Source organism: Coregonus lavaretus, assembly GCF_964263955.1.
Source record: "Coregonus lavaretus genome assembly, chromosome: 24".
Lineage (NCBI taxonomy): Eukaryota > Metazoa > Chordata > Actinopteri > Salmoniformes > Salmonidae > Coregonus > Coregonus lavaretus.
The window spans coordinates 2023673-2045681 of NC_140011.1; the positions used below are offsets into that span (position 1 = coordinate 2023673).

Below are 22009 nucleotides of genomic sequence, written 5' to 3' on the forward strand. Positions count from 1 at the left end.
CATGTTGAAAATGTCAGGGAAGAAACTTGCCAGTTGGTCAGCGCATGCTCGGAGTACACGTCCTGGTAATCCGTCTGGCCCTGCGGCCTTGTGAATGTTGACCTGCTTAAAAGTCTTAGTCACATCGGCTACGGAGAGCGTGATCACATAGTCATCCGGAACAGCTGATGCTCTCATGCATTTTTCAGTGTTGCTTGCCTCAAAGCGAGCATAGAAGTGATTTAGCTCATCTTGAAGGCTTGTGTCACTGGGCAGCTCGCACCTGTGCTTCCCTTTTGTAGTCTGTAATAGTTTTCAAGCCCTGCCACATCCGAAGAGCTAACATTTGAATCTAGTTGGTTAGCTTTAGCTACCTGTAGATTCATGCAGGGTGGTAAAGTTATGAGTTGGGATTATGGTTAGTTGTTTAGCTAGCTAGCTTGCTACAGTGCCTTGCAAAAGTGTTCAGCCCCCTTGGCGTTTTTCCTATTTTGTTGCATTACAACCTGTAATTTAAATGGATTTTTATTTGGATTTCATGTAATGGACATACACAAAATAGTCCAAATTGGTGAAGTGAAATAAAAAAAATAAAAAAAATAACGGAAAAGTAGTGCGTGCAAATGAATTCACCCCCTTTGCTATGAAGCCCCTAAATAAGATCTGGTGCAACCAATTACCTTCAGAAGTCACATAATTAGTTAGATTGCACACAGGTGGACTTTAAGTGTCACATGATCTGTCACATGATCTCATTGTATAAATACACACCTGTTCTGAAAGGCCCCAGGGTCAGCGACATCACTAAGCAAGGGGTACCATGAAGACCAAGGAGCTCTCCAAACAGGTCAGGGACAAAGTTGTGGAGATGTACAGATGGGTTATAAAAAAATATCAGAAACTTTGAACATCCCACGGAGCACCATTAAAACCATTATTAAAAAATTGAAAGAATATGGCACCACAACAAACCTGCCAAGAGAGGGCCGCCCACCAAAACTCACTGACCAGGCAAGTAGGGCATTAATCAGAGAAGCAACAAAGAGACCAAAGATAACCCTGAAGGAGCTGCAAAGCTCTTCAGTGGAGATTGGAGTATCTGTCCATACGACCACTTTAAGCCGTACACTCCAGAGCTGGGCTTTACGGAAGAGTGGCCAGAAAAAAAGCCATTGCTTAAAGAAAAAAATAAGCAAACATGTTTGGTGTTCGCCAAAAGGCATGTGGGAGACTCCCCAAACATATGGAAGAAGGTACTCTGGTCAGATGAGATTAAAATTGAGCTTTTTGGCCATCAAGGAAAATGCTGTGTCTGGCGCAAACCCAACACCTCATCACCCTGAGAACACCATCCCTACAGTGAAGCATGGTGGTGGTAGCGTCATGCTGTGGGGATGTTTTTTATTGCCAAGGACTGGGAAACTGGTCAGAATTGAAGGAATGAAGGATGGCGGTAAATACAGGGAAATTCTTGAGGGAAACCTGTTTCAGTCTTCCAGAGATTTGAGACTGGGACTGAGGTTCACCTTCCAGCAGGACAATGACCCTAAGCATACTGCTAAAGCAACACTCGAGTGGTTTACGAAGAATGGGCAAAAATCCAAGTGGCTAGATGTGCCAAGCTTATAGAGACCTACCCCAAGAGACTTGCAGATGTAATTGCTGCAAAAGGTGGCTCTACACAGTGTTGACTTTGGCGGGTGAATAGTTTTGCACGCTCAAGTTTTCTGTTTTTTTGTCTTATTTCTTGTTTGTTTCACGATAAAAAATATTTTGTATCTTCAAAGTGGTAGGCATGTTGTGTAAATCAAATGATACAACCCCCCAAAAATCCATTTGAATTCTAGGTTGTAAGGCAACAAAATAGGAAAAATGCCAAGGGGTAGAATACTTTCGCAAGCCTCTGTACATGTCTAAACAAAATACTCCACTATGCAAGTAACCATTTCACTGTACCATTTACACCTTTTTGTAACATGTGCATGTGACAAATAAACTTGGATTTTATTTGACATTGTTTGTGTTTACCAGATACGGTAATGTGAAGAACAACATGACCTGCACCAAAGTCAATTTAGGATATAACGTTAGGCCAATGAGACGGTGTCCAAGTTCTAACATTTTCAGGTTGTTGCGAGTTTATTTTCCTGTAATAATGAATACAAATTAGCTAAAGTTAAGACGTCAGCTATATGATAATGGACATTATTTGAACTGGCAATCCAGCTAACTTAACGTTAGCTAGCTAGCTAGCTAACAAGCTAGAAACAAATCAAAACATTGTTTAGAAAGTTGCTTTTAGTTTGCTGGTTTTCTAGATTGTCATATACTACATTAATTTTTAAATGGATGGGTTTATTGGTGTTAAATACACCAGTTATGCTATTTTGGACCACCAGGCTGCTGATGTCATGCAGCCTGTAGTTTTAGTTTTTATACTTTTTCATAACGACAACAATCAATCAATCAATTTTATTTTATATAGCCCTTCGTACATCAGCTAATATCTCGAAGTGCTGTACAGAAACCCAGCCTAAAACCCCAAACAGCTAGTAATGCAGGTGTAGAAGCACGGTGGCTAGGAAAAACTCCCTAGAAAGGCCAAAACCTAGGAAGAAACCTAGAGAGGAACCAGGCTATGAGGGGTGGCCAGTCCTCTTCTGGCTGTGCCGGGTGGAGATTATAACAGAACCATGCCAAGATGTTCAAAAATGTTCATAAGTGACAAGCATGGTCAAATAATAATCAGGAGTAAATCTCAGTTGGCTTTTCATAGCCGATCATTAAGAGTTGAAAACAGCAGGTCTGGGACAGGTAGGGGTTCCATAACCGCAGGCAGAACAGTTGAAACTGGAATAGCAGCAAGGCCAGGCGGACTGGGGACAGCAAGGAGTCACCACGGCCGGTAGTCCCGACGTATGGTCCTAGGGCTCAGGTCTCTCAGTTGGCTTTTCATAGCCGATCATTAAGAGTTGAAAACAGCAGGTCTGGGACAGGTAGGGGTTTCGTAACAACAACTTTGATGTCGGACAACAATAGAATGTTCTTGATGTCACTGCGACAACTGTATACAGACATGTCGATAGACGTAGTATAAACCAGCCTTTAGTCTGGTAAGTTTTCCAGCTCTAGTCATTAGCATGCAAAAAGTGATTAGGGGAAAGGCCATGTGCTTTAGATGTGTGAATTCTTTACCAGCTTTGTAAAATCCCTATAGAATGTAGTGACTTTTTAGACTCACTGGAAGGCTGAGTAATGCAATGCTGCTGTAGTGAAGTCAGAAGAATCAAGTGTCCCAGACTAGGATGACCTAGCCAACACTCAAGATCAGATTTTATTCTGAACAATAGGTTGTTGACATGAGCCTCTCCGAAACCGAGACACCCTGAGGGCTGCTGACTAACAAAGAGACCGAGGGAGCTGAGAGTTAGATGGGATGAGAGTGAGATGGGATGCATGACTCACTTCCTGAGGCTCTGGGCCTTGCCCCTCACAAGGAGCTCATTTATTGTTTGTGCCATGACCTAATGGTGGAACGCTATGGATATTGTTTGTTGGTTTCCTGATCTCTTCCTCCTGTGTTGATACCAAGCTTTTTAGTTTGTCAGCTTTTTATGAGGATGTCTTCCGTGTGAGCTGGTGACTGCCAAATTCCAATTTCACTGCTATCACCATAGCTGAGGCGAGCTCCTTTGTTTTAGAGGTTGGTTACTTACAGCAGTCTGACTAGACATACCTATTGAGGCAGTAGTAGAGACTCTTATAGCTCAATAAGTGTGCTGTTCATCCCACCCTCCCTATGCTTGTCCACACCTAGTCCCCACATGCCCCCTCTCACCTGGCCCCTGGCAGCGCCTCCCTGGTCCCCCACAGAGGGGCGTTGACAACACCCGAGCCAACCAACAATACCGTCCCTTTTTTAATTTCCTAGAATCTCCCATCTCCTCCTTCAATAGCCCAGTGTACTTGCCACCACCAGACCCCATCGAGGCTGCCGAGTCATTGTTAGGGGATGCAAGCAGGGAGCCCCTGTTGACAGATGGCCTTGGCGACGCAAATGCTGAGTCTCCCCTCCTATCCAGACAACCCAACCCTGTCATATGCTGGGGTACATGCCAGTGCTCTTGTATAATTTATACACCTATTTATATACCCATTGTAATGGAACCATGCCTCCAATAGACCTCAGTTTACCTACCAGACATGCTAGAGTAGATGGTGCCGTTCCCCCCATATTTTTAATCCCTCCCTGCAGCTGTTTAATCTCTGTATACCCAAAACCCAAAGGGAGGATTACGTTTTGTGTGATAGTGTCAGAGCTTCCCGAGAGAATCCGCTTTCCCATCAGATAATACAAAAACACTCGGTAGGCTCTTCTGTTTTAAGTGGATGAGTGCAGCTCAGTGCTACTTCAGTCAGCACAGTGGTTGCCAAGACGAATGAGAGGTGACGGGATGGGGGTTGTCCTTGAGTGAGGAACTCAGAATGCTGAGGAAGAAGGCAAGAGACCCCAAGGAAAAGTGTGGTGTGAGGAGGAGGAGATGCTCCCCTCTTCACCTTTTCTCTAGAGACATGTACAGAGTGCAAACTGCTGCAAGTGACGCATGGAGTGAGTATAGACCACATCTAGCTTAATCTAATTTTATGACTCTCATCCATTGCTTAATACATTATCCATTACTTTGTTGAAAAAATTATCGATCTTACAAGTAGAACATTTGCACAGTCATTCTGCATTGTTCGGTAGTAGCTATAGCAGCATAACTTCACAAACAGTCACTATGTACATTGATGATTAAAGGGCAGAATGTAAGTTAAAGCAAATTAAATGAATGATCGTGGGATGGTAGCGCTTTGTTCTGCAACTCGATAATGCTGGCCAACGAACGTGCCCATCCGATAGCTAGCATGATGAGTCAATGTCGCAAAGTGCCCGGAGTGGGGCGAAAATCACTGTCCTGATCACTGAATATGGAGGGCAAATGCCCCTGCTGTATCAGCCAGCCTGTATCTGCTCTGCGTCACGGTCACCCTGCGGACCGGGGCGATCAATAAACCCAATGTCATACATACATGCATTCAATAAAAACTCTTTAAATGTAATCTCTCATGATCCTCTAATGTGCCTTAGGGCACAGTACAATGACCAGCTTAAAGTCTGTGGTATCGCTGGCCTCGGAATGCCAATCCTAGGACCGTGGAAGAGAACAAGCCCTGCATTATCACGTCGGTTAGATCTTATCTCCTGTTCCTATGTTTATTTAAAGTCCTCCCGAAACAGAGACTATGGAACCGTGGCTGACCGTGACTCCGCTGTCTGGCCCTCTCTCTGGGCCTGAGTGGTGTATCGAACCCTGGCAGAACGTCAATGCCCTGTTGAGCGCGCAGCCAGGCGGACATTTGCATGCAGTCGATGGTCACTTATTTTTCCACACCGCCAGTGGCGAGTGGGCTTTTCACTTTACATTAGGGCTAGGAATTGCCAGGGACCTCACAATACGATATTATTACTTAGGTGCCGATACAATGCAGTGGCTTGCGAAAGTATTCACTCCCCTTGGCATTTTTCCTATTTTGTTGCCTTACAACCTGGAATTAAAATAGTTTTTTTGGTAGTTTGTATCATTTGATTTACACAACATGCCTACCACTTTGAAGACAAAAAAACAACTTGAGCGTGCATAACTATTCACCCCCCCCAAAGTCAGTACTTCGTAGAGCCACCTTTTGCAGCAATTACATCTGCAAGTCTCTTGGGGTATGTCTCTATAAGCTTGGCACATCTAGCCACTGGGATTTTTGCCCATTCTTCAAGGCAAAACTGCTCCAGCTCCTTCAAGTTGGATGGGTTCCGCTGGTGTACAGCAAACTTTAAGTCATACCACATATTCTCAATTGGATTGAGGTCTGGGCTTTGAATAGGCCATTCTAAGCCATATACATGTTTCCCCTTAAACCACTCGAGTGTTGCTTTAGCAGTATGCTTAGGGTCATTGTCCTGCTGGAAGGTGAACCTCCGTCCCAGTCTCAAATCTCTGGAAGACTGAAACAGGTTTCCCTCAAGAATTTCCCTATATTTAGTGCCATCCATCATTCCTTCAATTCTGACCAGTTTCCCAGTCCCTGCCGATGGAAAAACAATAATAATTTAAACAAGTAATTCTTTTCATTTCACTTCACCAATTTCAACTATTTTGTGTATGTCCATTACATGAAATCCAAATAAAAATCAATTTAAATTACAGGTTGTAATGCAACAAAATAGGAAAACCGCCAATGGGGATGAATACTTTTGCAAGGCACTGTATGTATTGCGATTCTCACGATTCGATACTGTGACGTTATTGCAATTCGACATTCCAAACATAGTGCTCACCATATGTCTGCTGCAGAGAGACGAGAGAACATGAGAAAAGAGTTTTGATCAGTCAGGGAAATAAAACTGCTGAAAACAAATTGTCTCCCTATTTAAAAAGAAGATTGAGAACAAACTATTAAGAAGAAATACTGTGGAGTTTTGGTGCAGGTACAGCCAACTAGTGCAAAAATACTATTGCGATATTGTCCAAATTATGTGATATCGTCAAAAATAATATCCTGATATGTAACTATCAATTTTTTTCCCCCCCATCACTACTATACATATGTAAATGTTGTTTGGGGTCAGCCTTTTGTTCAGTGCCCGTAACGCAGGAAGTCGAGGCTGGTTTAAGATCCTGTCTTCGAGCTTCCTCTTTTTCTGGGCCTCTTTTTGTCTTGCGTTAATAGGTGGGGCGCCCAGGGACGGGATGTTGTAAAGGTCTTTGAATGTGTGGCTGGGATGGGGCTTCCTCTCCTGTGCTGTCCCTGGTATTTGTATTTATTATGGATCCCCATTAGCTGCTGCCAAGGCAGCAGCTACTCTTCCTGAGGTCCAGCAACATTAAGGCAGTTATATACACAATTTCAAATGTTACATGACATTACATTTCATAACACTTTACCCAATACATTTAGTGTGTTCCCTCAGGCCACTACTCCACTGTCACATATTTACAATACAACATCCATGTGTACGTGTGTGTAGAGTGAGTGTCTTATGTGCCTGTGTGTGTCTCTTCACAGTCCCCACTGTTCCATAAGGTGGATTTCTATCTGTTTTTCAAATCTGATTCTACTGCTTGCATCAGTTACCTAATGTGGAATAGAGTTCCATGTAGCCATGGCTCTATGTAGTACTGTGCGCCTCCCATAGTCTGTTCTTCACTTGGGGATTGTGAACAGACCTTTTGGTGGCATGTCTTGTGTGGTATGCATGGGTGTCTGAGCTGCGTGCTAGTAGTTTAAACAGACAGCTTGGTGCATGTCAACACTTCTTACAAAAACAAGTAGTGATGAATGCAATCTCTCTTCCACTTTGAGCCATGATAGATTTACAAGCATATTATTCATGTTAGCTCTGTGTACATTTAAGGGCCAGCTGTGCTGCCCTGTTCTGAGCCAATTGTAATTTTCCGAGGTCCCTCTTTGTGGCACCTGACCACACAACTGAACAGTAGTCCCAGTGTGACAAAACTAGAGCCTGTAGGACCTGCCTTGTTGATAGTGTTGTTAAAATCAGAGCAACACTTTAATATGGACAGACTTCTTCCCATGTTAGCTGCTGTTGTATCAACATGTTTTGACCATGACAGTTTACAATCCAGGGTTACTCCAAGCAGTTTAGTCACCTCAACTTGCTCAATTTCCACATTTATTTATTACAAGATTTAGTTGTTTAGGGTTTAGTGAATGATTTGTCCCAAATTCAATGCTTTTAGTTTTTGAAATATTTAGGACTAACTTATTCCTTGACACCCATTCCGAAACTAACTGCAACTCTTTATTAAGTGTTGCAGTGATTTTGCTCGCTGTAGTAGCTGACGTATATGGTTTGGAGTCATCCGCATACATAGACACACTGGCTTTACTCAAGGCCAGTGGCATGTCATTAGTAAAGATTGAAAAAAGTAAGGGGCCTAAAAAGCTGCCCTGGGGAATTCCTGATTCTACCTGGATTATGTTGGAGAGGCTTCCATTAAAGAACACCCTCTGTGTTCTGTTAGATAACTCTTTATCCACAATATAGCAAAGGGTGTAAAGCCATAACACAAGTTTTTCCATCAGCAGACTATGATCGATAATGTCAACAGCCGCACTGAAGTCTAACAAAACAGCTCCCACAATCTCTTTATCATCAATTTCTCTCAGCCAATCATCGCAAATTTGTGTAAGTGCCGTGCTTGTTGAATGTCCTTCCCAATAAGCGTGCTGAAAGTCTGAAATTTGTTTACAGTAAAATAGCATTGTATCTGGTCAAACACAATTTTTTCAAAGTTTATTAAGGGTTGGTAACAGGCTGATTGGTTGGCTATTTGAGAACTCTGTTTATTAAGTTTTACACACACACAGACAAGACAAAGCAATATAAATAATATACTCAACTAGACAAAAATACAAATAATACATATTAAAAAAAAAAAAAAAAAAAAAAAAAAAAACTTTAAAGATACCATACTTTGGACAAGTTAAACACACCAGGCAGAAGGCTACAAAAGGTTAAAGGGCAATCTATAGTATAGGGACAGAGCAAATACCTCACCATTGTTCCTGTAAACAGTTAAGGGATGGGGTGGAGAAATGCAACCACTCACAGACAGTCAAGGCCACAGACCAATGATCCACTGGACCAAAAATAAAAAGTTACAATGCTTTAAAATAAAAAATGAATATTGATAATTTTATGTAGGCGTGAACAGAATTAAAAAATAAAAATATCTGGGAAAAACAAGCTCACACCTTAGTCTCTGCCCGGGCGAGATGAACAGGGCATCCGCAGGTCACAATCAATAAGCACATCAGCCTTAATGCCCCCCACCCCCACCCCAGAAAAAAAACACAGAGAAATGCTCATCCAACCCCTGAGTCACAGGGGGGTCAAATACAGACTTATTTTGGTTTTAATAGGAATGCTATCAGAGGATGGACTGTTTAAAGTAAGACTGGAATGGAGCCCAAGCCTCATTAAACAGTTTGGGGTTCCCACGTGAATTGAATTTAATTTTTTCTAGTTTCAGAGAGCACAACACATCTCTCACCCAATATTTATAAGATGGGGGAGCTGCCATCTTCCAGTTCTGTAGTATTAGCCGTCTAGCTAAAAGAGTTGTATAAGCAACAGTGTCCGACTGGATTCTTGACAGGGGGGTGCTTATGGGCAGTACTCCAAAAAGGGCTGTAAGGGGAGAGGGATCTATAATAGTGTTATATATATCAGAGAAACATTTAAATATTAATTCCCAGAAACCTGACAGTTTATGACAGCCCCAGAACATATGCAACAGTGTGGCCGGTTCAATTTTACATCTGACACAGGTAGGATCAAAATCAGAGAATATTCTTCCAAGTCTGGCCCCAGACCAGTGGATACGGTGAACCACCTTGAATTGAATGAGGCTGTGTCTAGTGCTAAAAGAGGATGAATGCACCCTGCGCAGCACAGATTCCCAGGTGTCTTCCCCAAGTTCCTCCCCCAAATCCTTTTCCCATCGAGTCTTTAAAGGCACCAAAGAAGGGTTCTGTAAGTCATGAATGATTGCATATACATCTGAAATTGCGCCCCTAGGAAGCTTGTTCAGCTCCAGGATGCTCTCTATAGCTGTATTCACAGGCCTATGGGGAAATTCAGGTGTGTTAGCTCTGACAAAGTTCCTAGTCTGGAGATAGCGGAAAAAGTGGGATTGGGGGAGGTTGAACCTTTCCTGTAGCTGAGCAAAAGAGGCAAATGTATCATCAAAGAATAATTGGGCTAGTGAGGAGAGGCCTAGTGAGTGCCAGATGTCAAAAGCCCCATCATTCAAAGATGGAGGAAATAAAATGTTCTGATTGATTGGGCCTGATAGAGAAAAGCCTCGGAGGCCAAAGGCTAAGCGGAACTGATTCCAAATTTTAAGAGACTGCTTTACAATTTGGTTGATACACCTTTTGCCTAGGGACACTGGGAGAGACGAGCACAACACAGAAGAAAGTGCAGCAGGTTTACACGATTCAGACTCCATCTGGACCCAGATTGGTCTAGGGCCAGTAGGATCAGTCTGCAGCCAGTACAGAAGGGCTCTGAAATTTGCAGCCCAATAGTATGTCTGAAAATTTGGTAGAGCTAAACCCCCCAATGACTTAGGCTTCTGTAAATGTTTTCTACCAATCCGTGGTACCTTGCCATCCCAAATAAAATGCATGAATGTTTGATCCAGTGAAATAAAAAAAGATTTTGGAATAAAAATGGGTAGACATTGAAATAAATATAGAAATTTGGGCAACACACTCATTTTAATGACATTAATCCTTCCGATAAGAGAAAGAGGTAGCGCATTCCAAAAAGCAAAAGATTGTTTCAAACTGTCTGCTAGAGCAACCAAGTTTTCCTGAAACAGATTTGAATATTTCCTTGTCACTTTGACTCCCAAGTAGGTGAATTGATCCCGGACAATCCTAAACTGAGAGCTTGTAAAAGAGCACTTTAAAGCAGCCTTGTTTACAGGAAAAAGCTCACTCTTGCCTAGATTCAGCTTGTACCCTGAGATTGATCCAAACCTTTTAAGAACAGATAAGGCGCGTGGCAATGAGGTATCAGGGTTAGAGATAAACAAAAGGAGGTCATCCGCATATAGCGAGACCTTCTGCTCTGAGCCCGTCCGGATTATTCCTTGAATGGCATCATTAGAGCGTAATGCAATGGCGAGAGGTTCGATTGCCAAAGCAAACAACAAGGGGGAGAGTGGACAGCCCTGTCTGGATCCGCGGTGCAAGGGAAAATAGTCAGAGGACAAGTTGTTAGTCCGTACCGAAGCCATGGGGGAAAAATAAAGAATCTTTATCCACGCAATGAATTTGGGGCCAAAGCCAAATCTATAAAGGGTGGCTGTTAGGTAATCCCACTCAACGCGGTCAAACGCTTTTTCTGCATCAAGTGAGACCACCACCTCTGGGTCCTCCGACGCAGGGGAGTACAGTATATTCATAAGGCGCCTAATATTGAAAAACAAATGCCTATTTCTCATAAAGCCAGTCTGGTCAGAGTGTATTACTTGATGCAGCGAGCCTTCCATACGGATGGCTAAAAGCTTGGCTAGGATTTTGTAATCACAGTTTAAAAGCGAGATTGGGCGAAAGGATCCACATTCCAGAGGGTCTTTGTTTTTCTTTAATAGTAATGAAATTGAAGCTTGATAAAGACTAGGCGGTAGCTTTGAGGCATTAAGGCACTCTGCAAATAGTCGAGACAAGAATGGGCAAAGCAGACCAGAAAACGTCCTGTAAAATTCGGTTGGAAAACCATCCGGACCCGGTGATTTACCGCTTTTCATTGCGGACACTGCTGTTGCAATCTCCTCAGGTGTAAATTCTTCTTCTAGATAGTCATGGGTGTCTGTATCAATTGAAGGCATATTCAGGCCATTAAAGAAGGAATCAATCAGCAAAGGGTCTTGAGGGGATTCAGAGGTGTATAGCGCAGAATAAAATTGTTTGAATTGATCATTGATCTCTTTATGTATAACTGTGGTGGCACCAGACGGGGTCCTTATTTGTGGGATTAAACGTGAGGCCTCAGATTTACGGATCTGATGTGCAAGGAGTTTACTGGCCTTGTCGCCTTGTTCATACACTCTGTACCGAGCTCGCAAGAGTAGCTGTTCAGCTTGCCTGGTAGAAAGCTCATCAAATTCAGATTGGAGCAGTTGGCGCTCTTTATGCAGATCAGAGGAAGGAACCGTGGCATACTTCTCATCCAATGTGGCTATGGATTCGCTCAGGTCCCGAAGTCGCTGAGAGCGAACTCTGTTTTGGTTGGCTGTATAAGAAATAATTTGGCCACGTAGGTATGCTTTGAGAGACTCCCATATGGTAGAGCAGGACATACCTGGTGTTGAATTAGCTTCTAGGAATAAGGTGATTTCAGAAGAAATGAAATTGACAAACTCCTTATCTGAGAGTAAAATGGGGTTAAGACGCCATTGATAACACATAGGAGGTCGCTGGGGAAACTCTAGTTCAAGCACTAATGGTGAATGGTCCGAAATAACAATACTCTTGTAAGTACACTGCCGAAGGTTAGGCAAAAGTTTTTTGTCCAAAAAGAAGTAATCAATCCGGGAGTATGTTTGATGAACATGAGAATAAAAGGAATACTGTCTATCTGTAGGATGTAGGAAACGCCAGGCCTCAAACATGGCATATTTCTGAAGAAAGGCTTGAATAAGTAGGGCACATTTAGATGGGCCTGTAGTTGTTCGTGAGGACTTGTCGAGAACTGGGGACATTTTGCAGTTGAAATCCCCCCCTAAAATCAATAAATGAGAATCTAAATTGGGTATAGCAGACAAAAAGGAAGAAATGAAACTTGTCATCCCAATTGGGAGCATAAACACTAGCCAAAACAAGAGGGGTAGAAAACAGTTTACCGGTTACTATGACGTATCGTCCCTTAGGATCAGCAATAACCTCAGAAGCTACAAAGGGAGTGACTTTATCAACCAAAATGGCAGCCCCTCTTGATTTACTATGAAAGTTAGAGTGGAACACTTGACCAACCCAGTCCCTACGCATCCTAAAGTGCTCACCAGTCCTCAAGTGAGTCTCTTGTAGAAATGCAACATTTGCATTCAAACCCTTTAAGTGTGTCAACACCCTCTTACGTTTCACTGGGTTATTAACCCCTTTGGTGTTCCACGAAATGTATTTGATCGCATTGTTTCGGCCCCTCTGGGCATTCCCGTTATACAACCCCGTCATTAGAGCATAGAATGGAAAAGCAATGAGCGCCCAGAAACCCCAGAATAACTTGTCTCAGAGTAATAATGTACGGTGGTAGATGTTGAGAAAAAGTACCGAAAAAAAAAAAAAAAAAGACAGAATGACAACATTAGAACTGAACAATTCAACCCCTCCCCCCACCCCCTCCCCCCATCCCAGACAGTACCTCCCCAAACGAGGTACAAGCCTAAATAGAGCATGTTCTCTTCGCACAGTATGTCTGTGAGAGTGCGGTCTTAAACCTAAACCCACAGTCCCGCTCTTTAAAGTCGTGTTTTGTTAGTGGATCAAACAGCAAAAAGAGATAATCATTTTTTAAATAAAAGAAATTAAGGTGAATCCCTTGTGCAGACGAAATTACAAAAGCACCACTTGTAGATGTATATAATTATATTCCCAGTCTTATAACAGGCATTTGAGAGAGAAAATAAAGAAAATAAATAGAATGTGTAACGGCTCTCAGCCGAAAACCTAATTTGAAGTAAGGAAATCGTAGTAAGACAATCAAAAATGATAATAATTATTATTATTATAATAGTTGTCTAGTTGAATGCTGAGACAGCTTACAACCAAGACCAAAAAACTACGTGTGCGCAACGTTTAACGCTTGCTGGGCATAAATGACGCTCTGAGCCTTAAAATTTAAGTGAAGACCCCAAAAAAACGTGTCGCCTCGGGAAGCATTTACTGTTTACTGGGTCAATGCAAACGGATGCAGTAAGCAAATAACCAAGAATATTTTGAGTCAATGAGACACTATGTAAACAAACTGAATAGGTGAGCAAGACAGCCTAGAAAACACAGGAGTATAGTAAAACCGCAATACAATGAGATTAAAATGACTGAATGCTTGTAAGGCAAGCACACTAGATGATCAAAACATTAGATCACATCAAATAAGCCTGAATGGGTACGCCAACCCCCAAACTATACAAAATTAGCATTTTGTAGCTAAACATAGTTGTACCACAGGTGGGTTACTTACTATCCACAGTTCGCTAGCAACAGTTGCTGAACTATGAGAAAGTTCAAGACTTCTTGATGTGACGTTGAATGTGAGAGAGAGCCTCATCCGGAGATTCAAATGTGTAGTCTTTACCATCATGAGATAGCCATAAACGGGCCGGGAATCGCAGTCCGTACTTCACACCTGGATGGTCCCGAAGTAGTCGTTTGGCCTGTCCGAAAGCTGCGCGCTGCCTGGAAACAGTGGGGGAGTAGTCCTGGTAGATGGAGAAGTTCTGTCCTTGAAAGCTCAGAGTGGTATTGCGGGCTCGTCGGAGAATCTCCATCTTCTCATGGAAAAAGTGCACTCGAAGAATTATGTCACGGGGCCTCTCCCCATCCCGGGGCTTTGGGCGCAGCGACCGGTGGGCACGATCAATCAGGGGCTTTTCATCCAAGGCTAGAACATCCTTCAGCAGCCCAGAAACGAAATCCGTGGCGCGAGGCATTTCCGCTGACTCTGGGACTGATACAAGTCTCAGGTTATTGCGGCGAGAGAATCCCTCCAAACTTACACAGCTCTCCTTCACCTTTTTCAAGTCCGCAGCTAGGCGTTTCACGTCAGCCTCCAGGGATGTAGTTAAGTCGGAGACATTTGTAGCGAAGGTCTCCAGTGCTGCAATCGTTGTAGTGTGCGACTCCATTGTTGTTTTGAGTGATGCGATTGCCGGCACTGTCTCGTTCCGCAGGATGGTTAGATCTGCTTTTAAAGTATCAGAAACCTCCTTTATTCGGGCCTCAATCGTAGCAACCACCTCCGTTTTCATTTCAACTATCTCAGAGCGTAGTAGTTTGATGGCCTCGAGAATGTTCACTTCAGCGCCGCCAGGCCAAGTCGCCCCCCCGGGTAGAGTATCAGTCCCCGGGTCGTCAGGCTCAGGGGAGGGCGGTGATGAGAGTGTGTCTTGTAGGCCGGGTTTTCTCAAAGTCATGCTTTTGGCCTTATGTTTCGTCGACATGCTGATATTTGGAAGTAAAGTAGTCTTGGTTTTTACGGGAAGGGATCACCAAAATAATATATGAAAATAAATACGGTTTTGCTGCAAAATTCACATAAACTTTAAAAATACCACGGGAGCAAACGGAAAACACGTCAGTCGCACATGGCGTCCCTCCAATCCCCCCTGGTTGGCTATTTGAACCAGTAAAGGGGGCTTTACTATTCTTGGGTAGCGGAATGACTTTTGCTTCCCTCCAGGCCTGAAGGCACACACTTTCTAGTAGTCTTAGATTGGAGATATGGCAAATAGGAGTGGCAATATCATCCGCTATTATCCTCAGTCATTTTCCATCCACATTTTCATACCCCGGTGGCTTGTCATTGTTGATAGACAACAATATTTTTTAAATTTCTTCCACATTCACTTTAATGAATTCAAAATTACATTGCTTGTCTTTCATAATTTGATCAGTTATACTTGGATGTGTAGTGTCAGCGTTTGTTGCTGGCATGTCATGCCTAAGTTTGGTAATCTTGCCAATGAAAATATCTTTAAAGTAATTGGCAATATCAGTTGGTTTTGTGATGAATGAGCCATCTGATTCAATGAATGATGGAGCTGAGTTTGCCTTTTTGCCCAAAATGTCATTTTAAGGTGCTCCAAAGCTTTTTTCTGTCATTCTTTGTAATTTATTTTTGTTTCATAGTATAGTAGTTTCTTATTTTTATTCAGTTTAATCACATGATTTCTCAATTTGCAGTACATTTGCCAATCGGTTGTACAGCCAGACTTATTTGCCATTCCTTTTGCCTCATCCCTCTCAACAATAACATTTTTCAATTCCTCGTCAATCCACGGGGATTTAACAGTTTTTACAGTCATTTTCTTAATGGGTGCATTCTTATTAGTAACTGGAATAAGCAATTTCATAAATGTGTCAAGTGCAGCGTCTGGTTGCTCCTCATTACACACCACAGACCAACAAATATTCAACATAGGAATCACTACAAAACTTATTGTATGACCTCTTATTAGGCCCAGCCTTTGGCACTTTGGTTTTCCTAGATATGGCTACTATATTGTGATCAATACATCCGATGGATTTAGATACTGCTTTAAAGCACATTTTTGCAGCAGTAGTAAAGATGTGATCAATACATGTTGATTATTTAATTCCTGTGCTGTTTTTAACTACACTGGTAGGTTGACTGATAACCGGAACCATGTTGCAGGCACTAGTTACAGTTTGAAGCTTTTTCTTGAGTGGACAGCTTGATGAATGCCAGTCCAATATTTTAAATCACCCAGAAAATATACCTCTCTTTTGATATCACATACATTATCAAGCATTTCACACATGTTATCCAGCTATTGACTGTTAGCACTTGGTGGTCTATAGCAGATTCCCACCAGAATGGGCTTTAGGTGAGGCAGATGAACCTGTAGCCATATTACTTCAACAGTATTTAACATAAGATCCTCCCTAAGCTTTACAGGAATGTGGTTCTGAATATAAATGGAAACACCTCCACCTTTTGGCATTTCTGTCTTTTCTGTAGATGTTATAATCATGTATTGCTACCACTGTATCATCAAAGGTATTATCTAAGTGAATTTCAGAGATTGTCAGAATATGAATGGCATCTGTTACTAGCAAATTATTGATTTCATGAACCTTGTTTCTTAAGCTACATATGTTAACGTGGGCTATTTGTAGCACTTTTCTGGGATGCTTGATTGTTTTCATTGCTTTACTGAGAAGCTTAGCAGAAGTAGACATGCTCATGTTATTTCTGTTAGTGCAGGGTGAGCTGCACAGTGGACTTCCTACTAGGTCACACCGCCTCAGTGCTAACAGTATAACTCTGGTTCATAGGCACATAATTACTTCATTCAATAGCTGTAGGATCAGCAGAGGCATTCAGGGCATTTAGAGGGACAGAAATTAATTAAGTCTTCCAATGCCCCTGGGATAATGTACATTTGCTGAAGCATTATGACAATTTAGCGACACAATGGTAGGGATTAACTGAGCTGGGCTTGAGTCATTGATAATACATTGTCCCAATGCAGCCTTATAATGGTAATGCCGCCTCTGCTGGAACGTTCGATGCCACGATGGGTATTATGGGAGGGTATTATGGGGTGTTTGTTGGTGTCAAGCAGAGACCCAATCAGTTCTTTAAAATCTATCTTCAGCTGTTCTGAGCTGCCCTTCATAATGTCATTGAATCCCACATGAACTATGATAGACTCAATTTCCTGATGCATGTTTTAAAATGTTTGGGATCAGGTTATTGATGTCCGGTACTCGTGCTCCTGGATAGCACAACGTTTTTGCTCCAGGGGGTGAGACATTTCTCACCATTGAACTGCCCAATACAATGGCCGGAGAAGGGAATGGAGAAATCCGCCCATTCCTACCCCTCACACAATTCGTTGACCCTTTCACGGGCCCACGAGAAGCAGGATAGCATACGCCCGCTACTCCCGGCGATAGGTCCAGATCTCCCGCAGCAGCCAGTGCCCCAGTGCCCCCCTGGAGTCAGGGACACTCCAGTCCGCTTAGCAGCTGATTGGAGCAATCCTCTTGATGTTCTCCGTCTACTCAACTACAAGATGGAGGAGGAGAAGCAGATGGAGATGGCTTCCTTGGCAGGCAAGTTCCAGGTAGCACAGGCTTTTTGGATAGGGACAGATGACAAGGCGGGGATACATCCATCAGGCCCGAGCGGCGACCAGCCACAGGAGTTGAGAACGAGAGAGTTCCAATTTGTGTTATCCCCATAAGTGCGCGCAGAATTGAAGTTTGCTAGCTAAGGATTGCCAGCTCATTCCTTTAATCCTCCGCAAGCAAACAATTGCCTCATTGGAACTCCGGATTGTCAATATTGTCCTGGACAAGCGCTTCTACAGCTCTGGAAACGTTTGTTAGCTATTCCAGGGGAAGTGGGCTCCATTGCAACCTTGCTAGCTAGCTGGCTAGTTGGTAGCAGGTAATTGACACAAACACTTATGAATAAAACTAAATAAAACGTTTGAAAAAACTGGCCCGAAACAGTAGCTCGATGCGCAGGATTTATCCGAGTTCGTGAGTGGTCGGGGGTGGGGTGCAGGCTGTGAGCGTCCTGGGACACATAGCTGGAACAGGTTGGGTTGTGGGCCCTGAGAGACCGACCCGGTGGGACAGCTACCCACGTCACGGTATTGTCTCTGCACAGGAGGGATGCTTCCTGTGTTTGACCTTCTCCAGCTGATACGAGGACAGATTAATCAGTGTCTGTGTGTGAGAGAATACATGTTCTGTCAGATAAAGATACAAATCTGGTAGATTGTTTATAGAAATGAATAAACATGGGTGAACAACAATTTAATTCAGAGATATTGTTATTCAGATGTCTTTCTCCATTGTGTATGCTGACCATAGCGGTCTGTCTCGTTTTGTTTACAGGAACCATTTGAGGATGGCTTCGCCAACGGGGATGAGCTGACACCGGCCGAGGAGGCCGCAGCCAAGGAGGCGGCCGAGCCTAAGGGAGCGGTCAAGTTCGGATGGATCAAAGGGGTGCTGGTGAGTGGTCAACCGACAGACTCTGTTGGACCTTTTGGATCTCCTGAGAGCTTTGTCCTCCTGGTTACCTTTTGTAATGTGACACAATGTGACGTTTCCCCATCAACATCCCTCTATTTCGATCTCCATCTCCCCCTCCCTTTAAATGTCTACACTTTCTGCCTTTTCTCTGTGACCCCTGCCTCTACCATTGCTACTGCATCATAAGCACTTCTCTTTTTAGTTCTGACATTGTAGGGAATGCAGTGTCCTCAAGTTATTCTTGAACACAATGTTCAATGGCATAGATGTAAATCCTGACTGTACGTGCATTTCAAGTCAGGATTTTGACCATAGTATATTTTTCTGCCCTCTCATTCAAAGTACAGAGAAATTCATTCAGGACCCCACAATCAAGCAAGGCCTCTTCAGTATTAAGTTCCCAGGTGGTAACTACGAATTATTTGGATTTCAGATATCAATATGCACATATCATTCGACTTAAGATTCCCTTGGCTGTCTAAGCGTATTTTATCAGATCCTATAGCAGTCAAAGAGGAACCTCAATAATTGAGATGTATGTGTGTGAGTCGATCACACTCTACTCAAGATTCTGTGCTACTAGCAAGAATTGCTTTGGTGATTAATCCTTCGAGGTCTGTACAGGCCATAGAATGTTTCTGAGAGTCTAGTGTAAGAATCTGGCAGGGTTGTATGAATTTGTCACACATTACATAAAGTATCCAAAATGTTAAGTATTTTTAACTACATTCATGACAACTAGTAGAAACAGTTTATTTAAAGCCATTTCCACTTTGTTTGAAGTTCTGACAGATGATGTGCAGCACACTTAGTTCTTTCTCAGAAAATCTGTTTCTTGTTACCCAGCTTGTATTTTGACATGTAAAAGCCTTCCTTCCTCTCCTTCCTCATCATCTGTGCTCTCTCACCCATCTGACTGTTTTAATAGCAGCAGGGTTGTGACGGTCATGGAATTTTGGATGACTGTTATTGGCCAGCCAAATGACCGCAGTCACTGTAATAGCCGTTAGAATAGCATGTGCTGCCATAGAAATAAAAAGAATAGAACGGGTTTCCCCATTCAAGTCAATGATGGCATAATGGGTGGACTGGCGGCCATTGCGAGTGTACCCATAGAAGCAAAGCAGGAAGTAAAAGCAGGAAGTGTACCCATCAATTTGTGCTGCATTGTCTCATCAGATGGCGATGCTCATCCTGCAACCAATTTGTCTTGTAGGACGCGGAACTCGTATTCAATTTTAAATATTGAGCATCCACCATAAAAAAAATTAAAACATTAGTTCCTAAAAAGAAATGTATATCACTGCGCTCTCGTATGACTCTCCATTAAATAGGCAGAATAACTTACTAGCTAAATTATTTCAAACGTTGTGACAGGTAATTGTGAGAAAATAAAAACAAACCAGATGGCTCTCTCCTGCACAAATTCTGTGCAAGGACGTTGGTCGCCAGTGCAGTGACTTGATCCGCTGTGTAGCCAACTGTTGTAGCTAGCTAGCTTACTGACATAGCTAGCTAGCTAGTCAGCTAGCTCTTCCTTCACTGACATAAAAAGCTTGCTTAGCCTGTTTAAATTACCCTGAAGTTGTAGACATGCAGCCCCACAATTAAGAGTAACTGACTTATCAGAAATCGGTCTGTAGATCAGCATGTTTCTCCGCGATAGTATTGTTGGGTCAGCTGAGCACAGCAGCTGACTCGGGAGGCTACTGCAATGACTTGTGGTAGAAGAACAGCTGCTTCATGAAACATCATAATGTAAGCATTATCACTACTAGCTGCAGTAGCTTGATAGCTAGCATTTGTTGGAAGATTAAGCATTGTGTGTGCAGCACTAAGTAGGTAGCTGGTTGTTTAGCAGCATCGTTTCAGTCAAAGAAGATTTCAGTGACTGGCTCCATTGTTGCCAACAAATTATGCTAGCTTTCGTGCCCATAGTAAAACTTCAGAAGTACTGCTCATTGAAGCACAATATTCCTTAGCTAGATGTAAAATGGGGCGACTCAGACTTCCACACCAAAAAAAATAAACATTTTTGTGCCACTAGAGATCCTGGTTCGAATCCAGGCTCTGTCGCAGCCGGCCGCGACCGGGAGACTCATGGGCGGCGCACAATTGGCCCAGCGTCGTCCAGGGTAGGGGAGGGAATGGCCGGCAGGGATGTAGCTCAGTTGATAGAGCATGGCGTTTGCAACGCCAGGGTTGTGGGTTCGATTCCCACGGGGGGCCAGTATAAAAAATATATATATATATATATGTATTCACTAACTGTAAGTCGCTCTGGATAAGAGCGTCTGCTAAATGACCTAAAATGTAAATGTAAATGTAATTGTTTCAGCTTAGATTATTTCAGGCAGTTCTGAAGCAGAAATGGGGTTCAGTAGATGATGTCACCTAGGTAATATTTTTCAATGTTGTGGCAGCCCATTGTAGCCGGACTATGTTTGATCCAAATCAAATCTCATTTTATTGGCCACATGCGCCGAATACAACAGGTGTAGACATTACAGTGAAATACTTACTTACAGCCCTTAACCAACAATGCATTTATTTTTTAAATAAAAAAGTAAAATAAAACAACAAAGTGTTGAGAAACAAAGAGCAGAAGTAAAATAAAATAACAGTAGTGGGGTACCAGTGCAGAGTCAATGTGCGGGGGCACCGGCTAGTTGAGGTAGTTTAGGTAATATGTACATGTGGGTAGAGTTAAAGTGACTATGCATAAATAATTAACAGAGTAGCAGCAGAATAAAAAGATGGGGTGGGGGTGGGGGGGGCAGTGCAAATAGTCCGGGTAGCCATGATTAGCTGTTCAGGAGTATTATGGGTTGGGGTAGAAGCTGTTGAGAAGTCTTTTGGACCTAGACTTGGCACTCCAGTACCGCTTGCCGTGCGGTATCAGAGAGAACAGTCTATGACTAGGGTGGCTGGAGTCTTTGACAATTTTGAGAACCTTCCTCTGACACCGCCTGGTATAGAGGTCCTGGATGGCAGGAAGCTTGGCCGTACGCACTACCCTCTGTAGTGCCTTGTGGTCGGAGGCCGAGCAGTTGCCATATCAGGCTGTGATGCAACCAGTCAGGATGCTCTCGATGGTGCAGCTGTAGAATTTTTTGAGGATCTGAGGACCCATGCCAAATCTTTTCAGTCTACTGAGGGGGAATAGGCTTTGTTGTGCCCTCTTCACAACTGTCTTGGTGTGTTTGGACCACGATAGTTTGTTGGTGATGTGGGCACCAAGGAACTTGAAGCTCTCAACCTGTTCCACTACAGCCCCGTCGATGAGAATGGGGGTGTGCTCAGTCCTTTTTTTTCCTGTAGTCCACAATCTTCTCCTTTGTCTTGGTCACGTTGAGGGAGAAGTTGTTATCCTGGCACCACACGGCCAGGTCTCTGACCACCTGCCTATAGGTTGTCTCATCGTTGTCGGTGATGAGGCCTACCATTGTTGTGTCGTCGGCAAACTTAATGATGGTGTTGGAATCGTGCCTGGCCATGCAGTCATGGGTGAACAGGGAGTACAGGAGGGGACTGAGCACGCACCCCTGAGGGGCCCCCGTGTTGAGGATCAGTGTGGGAGATGTGTTGTTACCTACCTGGGGGCGGCCCGTCAGGAAGTCGAGGATCCAGTTGCAGAGGGAGGTGTTTAGTCCCAGGATCC

At 43.2% G+C, this 22009-nt stretch overlaps 1 protein-coding gene across 2 annotated transcripts in view; it reads left to right on the plus strand.

Annotated features, from left to right (window-relative positions):
• Positions 1-22009, plus strand: part of LOC311100027 (solute carrier family 12 member 2-like) — a gene marked incomplete at both ends in the record, with an annotated part of 123767 nt that overhangs the window by 45668 nt on the left and 56090 nt on the right. For both annotated transcript variants that reach the window (XM_084140757.1, XM_084140758.1), the window contains one exon: positions 18208-18327. In XM_084140757.1, the coding sequence (XP_083996883.1) occupies positions 18208-18327 (120 nt within the window). The remainder of the gene's footprint in view (positions 1-18207; positions 18328-22009) is intronic.